General features: G+C 38.3%; 1 protein-coding gene across 1 annotated transcript in view; it reads right to left on the minus strand.

The window, feature by feature from the left end:
• LOC136848450 (uncharacterized) overlaps positions 1-12892 on the minus strand; it is a 370363-nt gene that overhangs the window by 203134 nt on the left and 154337 nt on the right. The window contains 3 exon segments of the mRNA XM_067120740.1: positions 5921-6053; positions 6216-6416; positions 6726-6803. Coding sequence (XP_066976841.1) covers positions 5921-6053; positions 6216-6416; positions 6726-6803 — 412 coding nt within the window.

The following is a 12892-nucleotide window of genomic DNA, read 5'->3' on the forward strand; positions in this document are numbered from 1 at the left end:
GTTACATACAACAAGAAGCAACTGATTGAACTTATTTGCCAGCAATTGCCATCAATGATATCACCTCTACCATCATCTCATGAAGCTTACAAACACAAGCTAGTCCTTAGAGGAGGTAACCCAGTTCCAGTTCAGGCTGAACAAGGAGCTTGCTTGTCAAGATATGACCTCAAAGCTACACTTGAAGAGGCAGATGTTATCATTGTACAAAAGAAGATTCATCTTGCAAGAGAAGGAGGGTGTTCAATCAAAATTATTTGTGATGAAACTGATGTGTTCCTCCTTCTTGCACACCATTACCATAGTAACGACATTAACATTCCTGTTATGATAGAAGGGACAAGTGCCAAGAGATCAGTCTGCAGCATTTCTGACTCAGTGATCAAACATCAGGACATAATTGAAGATTTGTTAGCCGCCCTTGCACTCACTGGATGTGACACGACAGCTTACATGTGGGGCACTGGAAAGACTACAGCTATCAAGACCCTGAGAAAGGGGTATATACTGAAAAAATTAAGAGATGAACAAAGTGACTTTAGTGCTGTTGTCAATGAACCCAGCAAGTTTTTTGTCGTGTGCTATGGTTGCCATAAAAACACTTAAAAGGTCAGAGGCTCGTTTGTTATCAGGTGTGGTTGGCAAAAACAGGTAACAGAAAGGTCACTAGGATGCCAGCCAGCACTGAAGTCCTTCCTTGCCACCAACCACTGAGGCATTCATAGAAAACGTGAAGCATGCTCACCTTCAAGTGTGTATCTGGAAACGTGAAGGAGCCAGATCCTCCAAACCTTGACCCTACATTATACAGCTGATAAAAAGAGGAACATTCAAAGTCCCTTTCTCTGTAACAACTCCTCCAAATACCAAATCAGCTCCAGAAGAGATTCTGCAGATGATTTGATGTGGATGCTCTGGTAATGAGTCATGCAAATCTCGAAGGTGTGGTTGCATGAGTAGTCAGCTGTCTTGTACAATCTTTTGTGCTTGCAGTGCATGTGGGAACTGCTATAATCTTTGGACAAGACATGACATGAGTGATGACGAAGACAGTGGTGTCAATGAAGAGAATATAGAGGAAACTGAAGACTAGTATATACTCCTGCATATTGTGCACACTGAACTTTTTCAAAGCAAAAGACAATATAGCATTTCAAAGCATATTTTGCATCATTTATTGAAGATAGTAAATAAATGACATAGTTGAATAATAATAATTTTTTTGTTTGTTTTCATTGCTTTGTATTTTGATTCTATGCTTAAATTTTGCATGAAATTAATAGTCTTTGAGATATTTATTGCTAAAAGTTAATTAATAACATGTGGAAAACCTATTATTGTCATTTTGAAGCAGTTATAATAAAATGAGATATTTCACATTGAATATAAACATTCTGGCACACATTATTCGTTTCTTTGTGAATCCTAACAGTACATACCTCTAATAATAATAAATTATCAAAGTAATGATCATAAGACCAATACAATATTTATATATTGCGGCATCCATATTGGTAGCCATCTTGAATATCCCAAAACCCTCAAGGGTGCCAGTGTGGCATCATTCAGATCTGAAATCAGCACCCTCTAAATAGGGGAAATCAGTCAAAAAACATTAAGCAGACCTTGCAACAAGGTTCGGGCTTTGGCACCTAGACAAAAGGGATACACTGAATACAATGCATAAGGCCAGAGAAGTGTTTATCAAAAACGAGCCTTGTGCTACAATAAGAATTGCTGTAAACAAAAATGTCAGAGAACATAAATTCGAAGAAGCAGTAGTGAGGGATGAAGTATTCTATAAGAGAGAAAATGAAAATGAATGGAGAGGACCTGCTCAGGTACTGGAAGTATCAGGTAAAACGGTAGTGGTTAAACATGGGGATTCTTTAAGAGAAGTAGCTAGAATATGTGTTACTAGGATTCAAAGACTATCACCAAAAAAAGAAAAGATACCTAAAATAGATAAAACACATGCTGTGAAGGATGAATCCTGTGCATCAAAGGAATGGAATATAGATGAGCAGGAAGGGAAAGAGATGATAATGGGCTGGAGAAGGTATACAGACAGAAGAGGCTATAGAAAGAGATTTGGCAAAGGAAACATTGGGAGGTGAAGGGGAAAGTGAGGTAACAGAAGGTGAGTTAAGAGAGGAGATACCCAAATTCAAAATGGAAAATAGAGTTAGAGATATAAACAAAAATACAGGACAAGTAGAAGAATGGACTATATTAAGTCTTGTAGGAAAAAGATCAAGCAAATCTTGGGCTGATTCATACAATGTACAAGACTCACAGTCAGGTGATAAGGGATGGGTTAACTTAAAGAGATTATAGTCATGTAGAAAAAAAGAGATAGTAGGAGGGGGAAAATTGGAAGCATTGGTTAAAATTGATAGTAAAACCCCAACGACTACAATAAAATCAAGTACTGGAGTAAGTAGTAAGAGATTAAAAATTGATATTAGAGCAATAAGAGAAGCAATACAATCTGGAGAAATAAAGGAGGTGAGATGGATAAAAGGAAAGCATCAAATAGCTGATGTACTGACTAAAGCAGGAGTTTCAGGGGGAAACATTAGAAATTTTGTAGAGGGTAAAAAACTGGAAAATATGGAGATTAGGGGGACTAGCATATGAAGAGGTTGGAGGGAAGGGAGGATATAAGTGCAATTATATGTTAGTTTTGGAAGTTTAATCATTATTATTTAATTTTTATTTTCTGCATTAGTGAAATGGATGGACGTTATTCATCCACGAGATGTATAAAAAAGCATGTTCAAGTTTACAAGATGTTTTTATAGCAAAACATTCATGTTTAAAAGTATCCGTTAGTGTTTTGATGTCATAGGAAGTGACATCATAGGCCACCAAATGGCAGTAGGGAGAGAAATGTAAACAATGCAGGCGGGATGATGAAAAACACTTTGGTGTCGTAGAGAGCTCTCTGATGGTTAGGTTGTTGATTTGGGATCGTAAGCCTGTTTTATGGTTTTCTGTAGTCGTAAGCTGGATTATACAAGAACAACGTGAACAGGTAGGTAGATTGCATAATTGTATTATTTTGGATGCGCTAAGCTACAAAAACTTTCATAAGGTACATTTGGTGTTTGAACTATTAAAATAGGCAGTTATAAGCATTTTTAGAGGGAGTCTCACGTATTCGAAAATTTTAGTTATTCATGGGCGGTTGTGGCCCTAACCCCCGTGAATACCAAGGTCTGCTGTAATTATCTGGATACTTGCCTACTGTTAAATTTAGCTTACAGATTCACAATGTTAGGTGCTAATGGCACTCAAAATGAATACAAGAATAATCCTTGGCTGACCCGGATGGAATGTCAATAATCACCTGTTTTCCACCAAGTGGCATTGGAATGTTGACATTCATCATAATTCTTCCTGACCACCCACTACTAGGGTGTGGGGAGGCTGGGTGGGATTCCACTTTAGCAGTAGGTAAGTATCCAAATAATCTTATAAAAATGTTCATTGTTTAGGATGAATTGGATCTACTGTTAAAGTTAGCTGACTACCAAACTGCATGAGGATGGTGGGTTAGTGAGGTCAAAGAAAACATCTGCTATGCCAAGTGAAGTAAAAGATTTTCTTTTAAAAAGTGAAAAACTCCTAAACATTCTCACCTGCTGTGTGATCCTTCTTGGTAAGTAATGCCACCAGACAGTGGATCCACAGCAGGGTGTAAAGTCCTAGTGGCAAGACTTGTCAGGGGATTTTCATAAGGAAAGGACTCTACCGCACAGACTACAAGTTACTCCTATGCCAGTCAAAATCCCAGATCTACAGTCCAAAACTAAGGACAACTACTACCTCCAATTCATCTTCTGAATAACAGTAAATCCCGTATTCGCGGAGGATGTGTACCACACGCCCCTGCGAATAGCTAAAATCCGCGGATACTTAAAACCCCCATAAAAACACTTAGAACTGAGACCGCAAATACGGAATACGAGGGGTTTACTGTATTGCTTTTGTATTATGAATTGCAATCATAGCGATCAATGTTTTGGTTTGGAAATCGATTACGCGGTAAGTTTATTTCGCCGTATTTAACTAAGTTCAGAGCGCTTTTCTTCCTTCTAGTTAGCGTAAATGAATCTCTAGATACTCTATTTATATGGGCCAAGGTTATTTTTTGCTATACGAAGTGTTTTTAAGTTGAAATGTAAGAAATATGTCTCGTGAAATTAATTTAGCGATTTTTTTCATTAATAGATGACGTTGGCCGTTTGGGGGCATGTTTGTTTTGCAAAAAAAACCAAATCAAGATTCCGTTCACTATTTTCACTTGATTTCATTATAATATCGTTTATCAGTGTAAAAATAGCAGTAATATGTGTTATTTCATGCCCCATAGTTTTGATTAAAATACTTCCTCTCCAATTTTAATCATGGTTGAGTTTCACACATGTTGCCAATGCACAATTTATAGCCATTAGCAGCTTGAACATTGTTTTCTCAGACATTGTTTTCTCAGCTTCAGCTACAACTTGCAGCTTAATACCAAAAGAGAGTATAACGTAAAAATATATCCGTCCTATTCTTCTTAACTTCATTTGTAACATAACTACGGTAATTGTTTACTACCTTACGATGGTTGAAATACAAGCAAAACAGCTGTTGTTATCCAATTCGGTTATAAGCAAAACAACAGTTTCTCATTCGGTTGTTTACGGCTGTACACATTTATCTAAGAGTATAACGTTACTAACAATACTTTTATCTTTCTCTTTTACTTTTTTAATTAGAAGATGGGATAAAGAGATGGAGGAAAAGAAGATGGTCTATTGTAATTTGGTCTCTCTTGCTCCCTGATTGTATGCTGCTGCCTGCGCCAGTGTGAAATTTAAAAATTTTTTATCCATATTGTCGTACTGGTATTACAGTAACTGCTTACCCAATTGCAAAATCGAATTATCGTAAGGCAAATTATCGTAACTCGAGCACTACCTGGGTACCTGAGTATTTTAATAATTTTATCACAAACAGTGGATTCAGTCATGAAAAAAGGAAAATACTGTAATTAGTGAATATTTATCAGTGAAAAATACCATGAATGGGCAAATTTTCAGTGAATAATGCATACAGTATATATGTTAAATAGAGAAATCCACGAATAGGTGTCTGCGAATTGTGAGACTGCAAATATGGGGGGTTTACTGTATGTTGACTTCAGAGAGAAAGAGAGTGAGAGAGAGAGAAAGAGAGTGAGAGAGAGAGAAAGAGAGTAATGTATGATGGATAGATTTTCATACTATTTTTATTTCGAGTAAATTTTTTTATACAATTTTTTAACATTATGGATATATTTCACTTGATTTCAGGGAGAGAGGGAATTTGATTCTTTAAGTGTACATGGGATAGCATAAGGGGAGAGAGACAGTGTAAGAGATCGTCTCCATGGCAACTTCCTAATGATTTTAATATTTTTGTGGGTAAACTTTATTAGTTTTTTCCTTTGGATGATAAAAAATAATTTATTTTATTTGCTGTATACAACTGCAAACATTTTGAATATGGTGTTTTTTGTGAGAATGTCGGTGAAGAGGCCCACCCCAGGGCCAAATCTTTTTAGCCAGCTGTGTCGCCACTTTTATAATCAACTCGCTTTCGTGAGTACAGAAAATAAATTTTTTTTCTATGTGCATGTGCATGCTATTTCCTTTCCACACATATATATATTTCTGATATTACCAATGCTCAATTTCTGGCCGGTATGGGGGTTTCCATTACCTAATATTAGCCCATCCCGTAAGGGTTATGGAAGCGAAAAAAAACGCTTAAACATCAACTGACCGCAAGTATTCACTAAAGATCCAAACAATTAAGTTATTTCTGACAGCATAATAGGCATCACCAAATCACCATTCTCTTGCAGAGAGAATAATGAATTTCTTACCATCATCCTCAACTTCTGATACTGAAGACAGCTCATGTGTTTCACTATTTTGATGTTCACCCAAATGATCCAGAAGTTGATTGAAGTTTGAGATGGTGACCTTGCACAAAAATGGACACACCAAGAAATTCATCTGAAAAACGACAGAATTTCAATGTCAAAATAAAATTTTTAGGTTTAAACTTCTTTATCAAAGCTAAAACATTTCTGAACCAAGCATATTTCTAATGTTCAATATGAAAAAAAAAGAGAGAGAGAGAGAGAGAGAGAGAGAGAGAGAGAGAGAGAGAGAGACATTTGGATGATTCTGTTGCATGTGAGCTGAATACAAAGATCTTGACTTGGTGACAAAATGACATCCACTGTTAATACATTTGAAAGCACCATGCACAGTAATAATATGCTTGAGCACCAAGGAGTGTACATCACTGCTATACTCGCATTCTGGTACACCACAAATGAAGTTGGTAGACACTAGCATCCTTCCTTGTGGTAGCTGCAATAGCAACAAAAGTTTAATAATTTCTACCTTTCCCTATTAAAGCTAATACCTAATATTAAATCTTTCAATACATTAGCCATACCAATCATGATCTGCAGTGAGAGATTTTCTTCACATCAATTATTTCTCAGATTGCTCAGCCTTTACTTACATATCTGATTCTGTTCCATTCTAGACCTAAATGGACGGCCACATTCTGAGTACTATTACTGAAATACATCTAATACTCATCTGCCAGTCATTCAAGAACTAGTAGAATTTGACACCAAAATTATGAAAATTACATAAAGAAAAATAACCTACCGATACAAATGAAGACTGATGATCAGCAAAGTGAAATGAAGGCTGTCTCTGTCGTCTAGGTGACGTTTGCATACGTGACTGTAATTAAATATACTTTTAGTGCATACTTTTGGTACACAAAGGAAAGAACTGCAGTACAATCAAGTTTTCATAAAATAATTTGTATACAAATCCGCTAATCACATAGCGCCTTCATATGAGGATCAAATGTACCCAGACACATTTCTTCTGAAAAATGTGACTGTATGTATGTATGTAAGCCTATTAACCATTAGTAAGTCGCAATTATCCACTTCCAGAGGGAACAACGGGACAAGATGTGTAGACCTATTTAGGACTGATGGGTTTTCTAACTGCAATCTAGGTGGAAGGTCATGCAACTGAGACTTACAGCCTTTGCAAATGTCAGATGACTACAGTAGAGTAATCAGGGACAATAGGTCCAGAACCAGAAGTCCAAGGTATGCTCTATACAATGGCACAAAATCCCCCCAAAATAACTTGCGTAGGTGGAATAATGAGTAGAAATTACGAGATGTGTGAAAATTGTGCACTTTCCCCCCAAAAAATAATTTCCCCGAAAAACTGTAATTACACTAAGGAATACATGAAAAAATGAATGACAAAGTAACAAAGTTTTCTGTAACATAAGTGGCATCCAGTCAATTGTTCGTTTCTCTCTCTCTCTCTCTCTCTCTCTCTCTCTCTCTCTCTCTCTCTCTCTCTCTCTCTCTCTCTCTCTCTCTCTCTCTCAGATAAAGGTAAATGGTGTACAGGTACTTATAGAATAAAACTCTAAAACAACACAAAACAAATAAACATACATTTTACATATGCATAAAAACTCTCTCTCTCTCTCATGCACACACTGGCAGAAGAAAGATAAGAAATATAATTATAGAATAAAAATCTCAAACTATGTAAAACAAATAAATATACCTGTTACATATGTATGAAAAGTATTCTCTCTCTTTCTCTCTTTCAGTCCCTTGCAGAAAAAAAAGATAAATAACATACTTAAAAAGTAAAAACCTAAAACTTTGCAAAACAGATAAACATAAATGTTACACATTAAAAAAAATATTAGGAGCACTCACTGAAAATAATCCTCATCTTGTCTGCTGGTTTGTGCAATTTTTTTTTTTTTTTGGACATTTGCATATGTCATCAGTAAGCAAAGGACTTAAATTTGGATGACATTTATATCTGTCATCAGTAAGCAAAAGGGTTAATATTGTGTTTTAGGTTTTGCAAATAAAGTATGTGTGATTATCTTTTCTCATGTGTTAAAAGTTCTACCTTGGTGTACAACATATTTGCTTAATGCAATGTTCCTAATGTACACTGTTTAATTTGTGCTTATAACCCTTTAACGCCGACTGGATGTATTTTACGTCGACAAAAATTGTCTGTCGGGTGCCGAGTGGACGTAAAATACGTTGACTACAAAAAGTATTTTTAATATTCACGAAAAAATACTTATAGGCCTAGTTTGCTGAAAATTTTATATCACGTGCCTTGAGGGATGCTGGGAGTTCACGGATCACGCTGTTGTTTTGTTTACAAGCGTGACCTAGCTGCGCATGCGCGAATTTCTTTCTTCTCACACTACAAAGCATCAGCGATGCATCGTCAGAGAGCGATTTCTCGATGCATTCGTGTTTTGCCAAACTTGTGCAAGTGTTAGCGTGTTTGTGACGCAATAGGACGTTTGCAGAGATGTCCCAACATCGTCAGGACTATGAAAGGCACGTATTGCCTGTCGGTAGTGAGCGTGTGAGGCGCGTTTTAGATTTGGATGCTGGAGAGGGACCAAGCACCAAAGGTGACCCAGCTTTTCAATGCCGTGTTGTACAGCCACGTGTGGCCGAAAGGGACCAAGGGCCGTACCCTGTGCCTTTTACAACCCCTAGGAAACATCAGGGTGTCCTGAAAGGCATTCGTAAACATTTGGGAGGCCTCCAACAAAAGGACATTGACGAGTACTTGTTGGAGCTCGATCGAGAGCAGGTGGAAAGTCCTCATTTTGATGGCAGTTGGTCATCTAGTGACGAGGACATCACGCCAGATGTCAGTGATGAAGAGTATTTGCCCCCAATGTCCGTACGAGAGCCAGAGCATGAAAGTGAACTCGAGTTCAGTGGTTTCAGTGCTTAAGAGTGAGAGTCTGAGGAGGAGAAGGAGGAGGCACCGATTGTGGCTGGTGGGGACAAGACAGAAAGTGATGGTGAAAGTGAGGGAGATGGGCCAGTGGGGGGAGGGGCAAGTCATGCCCACGCACATGCCTGTAGAAGGTTGCAACGTCGCGGCAGCCTAGGAGAAGGCCGTTTGTCTGAAAGTGATGAGGGGTGGTTGGAGGACCCCACCCCACCTAACATGTACCCATTCACGGCAGCACCTGGACTGACCGTCCCTGTGCCTCTCACTGCACTGGGGTTCATTCAGCTCTTCCTTACGCGGGAATTGCTGGTATACCGCTTTGCAGAGATGGTGGATTACGCTCGGTACTGCCGTGAGGAACTGCAGACGACGCTGTCGTATCAATGGCGGGGCTGCAACCTCACGGACATGGCGCATTTTTTGGGGCTCCACATTTTTTTTGGAATGATGCCTGCTGCCGACGTCAGGCAACATTGGAGGCTGAATTTTTTTTTTAAGTACGCCCAATGTGCCTGGCATCATGCCCCTTGATAGTTTCCTGGCGTTGGACAGGTATTTCAACGCCTTCAACCGAAGGGCCATACCCCGGAATAACCCAGTGTTGGAGTACATTCGTGAACGGTGCCAGTTTCTCGTGGTTCCTTCCAAGAACCTTTCTTTGGATGAGGGGATGATGCCATACAAAGGGCGTCTAAGCAAAAAAGTGTACAACCCAAGAAGCCTAAGAAATATAGTGTGATGTTATTTCTTATTACGGAATCCAACACTGGATATGTCGTTGACTTCTCTGTATATTCTGGGGTCTTCTCCATGCTGCGTGACAGTCTTCGGTCTTGTGGATCGTTTCCGTAACCAGGGATACCACCTGTTTATGGATAATTATTATAACTCGGTATCCCTGGCCCAGGAACTGTATGAAGCAGGTGTACAAGTCAGTGGTACCCTTTGGTTGGTGCGTGGGGTCCCGAATGTCCTCAAGAGGTTCGCTAGCCACCCGCAACATCTGGCAAGAGGAGAGACAGAGTGGCGGCGGATGGGAGATGTCTTCGTCATCTGTTGGAAGGGGGTCCGACTCATGCCCATGATTACGACCAGTCATGAGCCCATCCAAGAAGAGATCGTTCAGCGGAAGAAGACACGTCGGCAGGGCCGAGTTACGTATGAGGAGTTTCGTGTCCAACGGCCTACTGTCATGGGGCACTACAATAGGCATACGCGAGGAGTTGATCTCTTTGATCAACTCATCCAGTATTATCCCTTCGCCAGGAGAACCAGGAGGTTGACACAGAAGCTCCTCATATACCTCCTTCAGTTGGCCCTCCAGAATGCCTACATCCTCTATTGTGGGTACAATTCAAACACCCGGAGGTTGTCCCACATCCAGTTTCTCGAGGTGGCCGGGAATGCCCTCATAAACTTTAATCCTGAGGAGTGGCCTTCCAACACCGACCCCCTGCCCCGAGCTCCAGATCTGCCCCGAGAGGATAGGGCAGATGTCACTAGGAGGGCCAACCTCGGTCGTCCTGCTCCTGCTGACGCCTCCCCTGATGCCACCGCCCCTGCTGTCCCTGTCCCTGCTGCCGCCCTCCCTCACATACCAATGTCCCGTCGGTAGTGGACCCTGTGTGTCGGCTGCAGGGAGGGGATCATACACTGGAGCCCCTAGAAGGGCGTAAGCAGAAACGGTGCCGGGTGTGCCATATGAATGGCAGAAGAAGAGAGACCCAGTTCATCTGTCGCACCTGCAAGGTAGCACTTTGCAGGATCGGGGAGTGTGACCACAAATACCACACTGCGGTCATATATTGGAGTGCGCCTACCCGAGGGACACTGGAGGGCGCAGTGGACCGCCGAAGGGCGGCCCATCTGCAGTAAGGGCACGTGTCTCCCTCCACCTGTACCTCATCATGTCGAGGGAAAAAATGCAAGACTCTTCAATGGAGGAGGGAGAAAACAAGAATAGAAAGTGAGTATTCTGCATTGATTTTAGTCAGGATTATAAATCTGTATTTATTGGTGTTTTGTATATGAGTATTCTGCATTGATTTTATATTTAATTTTATATTTATTACAAGTTTTTATAAATCTGTATTTATTGGTGTTTTGTATATTATTTTGTTTCAAGCAAAAAAAAAAAAATTTTCCCTGCATTCCTTTTAGTTATGCATTCGTATACTAAAATAAAAATATATATATATTATATATATGTGTGTGTGTGTGAGTATGTATGAATGTATATATATATATATGTATATATATATATATATATATATATATATATATATATATATATATATATATATATATATATATATATATATATATATATTTTTTGGGTATTTTTGGTAAGCAAAACCTAACATTCTAGTGATATTCAATCATTTACCTTCATTTTGCAACAAACAGGAAGTGTCTAGCACAATATTTCGATTTATGGTGAATTTTTGAAAAAAACCTTTTCCTTACCTCCGCGCACGCTAACTCTGCTGAAAATCTCAGAATTTCTTTAGTCACTTTGTCGTAATTTTTGCACCATTTTCTATTGGGCATTACATAAGGTTTTATACATGAAAATGTGTGCAATTTCATGTAGAATACAACAAAAAATAACTCATGGTTGTAGCTTTTATCAGTTTTGAAATATTTTCATATAAATCACAATAAGTGCCAAAATTTCAACCTTCAGTCAACTTTAACTCGACCGAAATGGTAGAAAAATGCAATTGTAAGCTAAAACTCTTACATTCTAGAAACATTCAATCATTTACCTTCATTTTGCAACAAACACGAAGTCTCTAGTACAATATTTCAATTTATGGTGAATTTAAAAAAAAAAACTTTTTCCTTACATCCGCGCGCGGTAACTCGGCTGAGAATCTCAGAAATACTTTAGTCACTTTGTCGTAATGTTTGCACCATTTTATATTAGGTGTTACATAAAGTGTTATACATGAAAATGTGTGCAATTTCATGTAGAATACAACAAAAAATAACTCATGGTTGTAGCTTTTATCAGTTTTGAAATATTTTCATATAAATCACGATAAGTGCCAAAATTTCAACCTTCAGTCAACTTTAACTCGACCGAAATGGTTGAAAAATGCAATTGTAAGCTAAAACTCTTACATTCTAGAAACATTCAATCATTTACCTTCATTTTGTAACAAACAGGAAGTCTCTAGTACAATATTTCAATTTATGGTGAATTTAAAAAAAAAAACCTTTTTCCTTACATCCGCGCGCGGTAACTCTGCCGAAAATCTCAGAAATTCTTTAGTCACTTTGTCGTAATGTTTGCACCATTTTATATTAGGTGTTACATAAAGTGTTATACATGAAAATGTGTGCAATTTCATGTAGAATACAACAAAAAATAACTCATGGTTGTAGCTTTTATCAGTTTTGAAATATTTTCATATAAATCACAATAAGTGCCAAAATTTCAACCTACAGTCAACTTTGACTCTACCGAAATGGTTGAAAAATGCAATTGCAAGCTAAAACTCTTACATTCTAGTAACATTCAATCATTTACCTTCATTTTGCAACAAACAGGAAGTCTCTAGCACAATATTTCGATTTATGGTGAATTTTTGAAAAAAACTTTTTCCTTACATCCACGCGCGCTAACTCTGCTGAAGATCTCAGAATTTCTTTCGTCACCTTGTCATATTTTTTGCACCATTTTATTTTAGGCCTTACATAAAGTGTTATACATGAAAATGTGCGCAATATCTTGTAGAATACAACAAAAAATAACTCATGGTTGTAGCTTTTATCAGTTTTGAAATATTTTCATATAAATCGCGATAAATAGAAAAAATTCGACTTCCTTCGGTCAACTTTAACTCGACCAAAATGGTCGAAAACTGCAATTGTAAGCTAAAACACATACAGTCTAGTAATGTTCAATCAATTACCTTCTTTTTGCAACAAACAGGAAGTCTCTAGCACAATATTTTGATTTATGGTGAATTTTAGAAAAAAACTTGTTTTTACATCCGCGC

This window comes from Macrobrachium rosenbergii, chromosome 2, assembly GCF_040412425.1.
Source record: "Macrobrachium rosenbergii isolate ZJJX-2024 chromosome 2, ASM4041242v1, whole genome shotgun sequence".
In the NCBI taxonomy this organism is placed as follows: Eukaryota; Metazoa; Arthropoda; class Malacostraca; order Decapoda; family Palaemonidae; genus Macrobrachium; species Macrobrachium rosenbergii.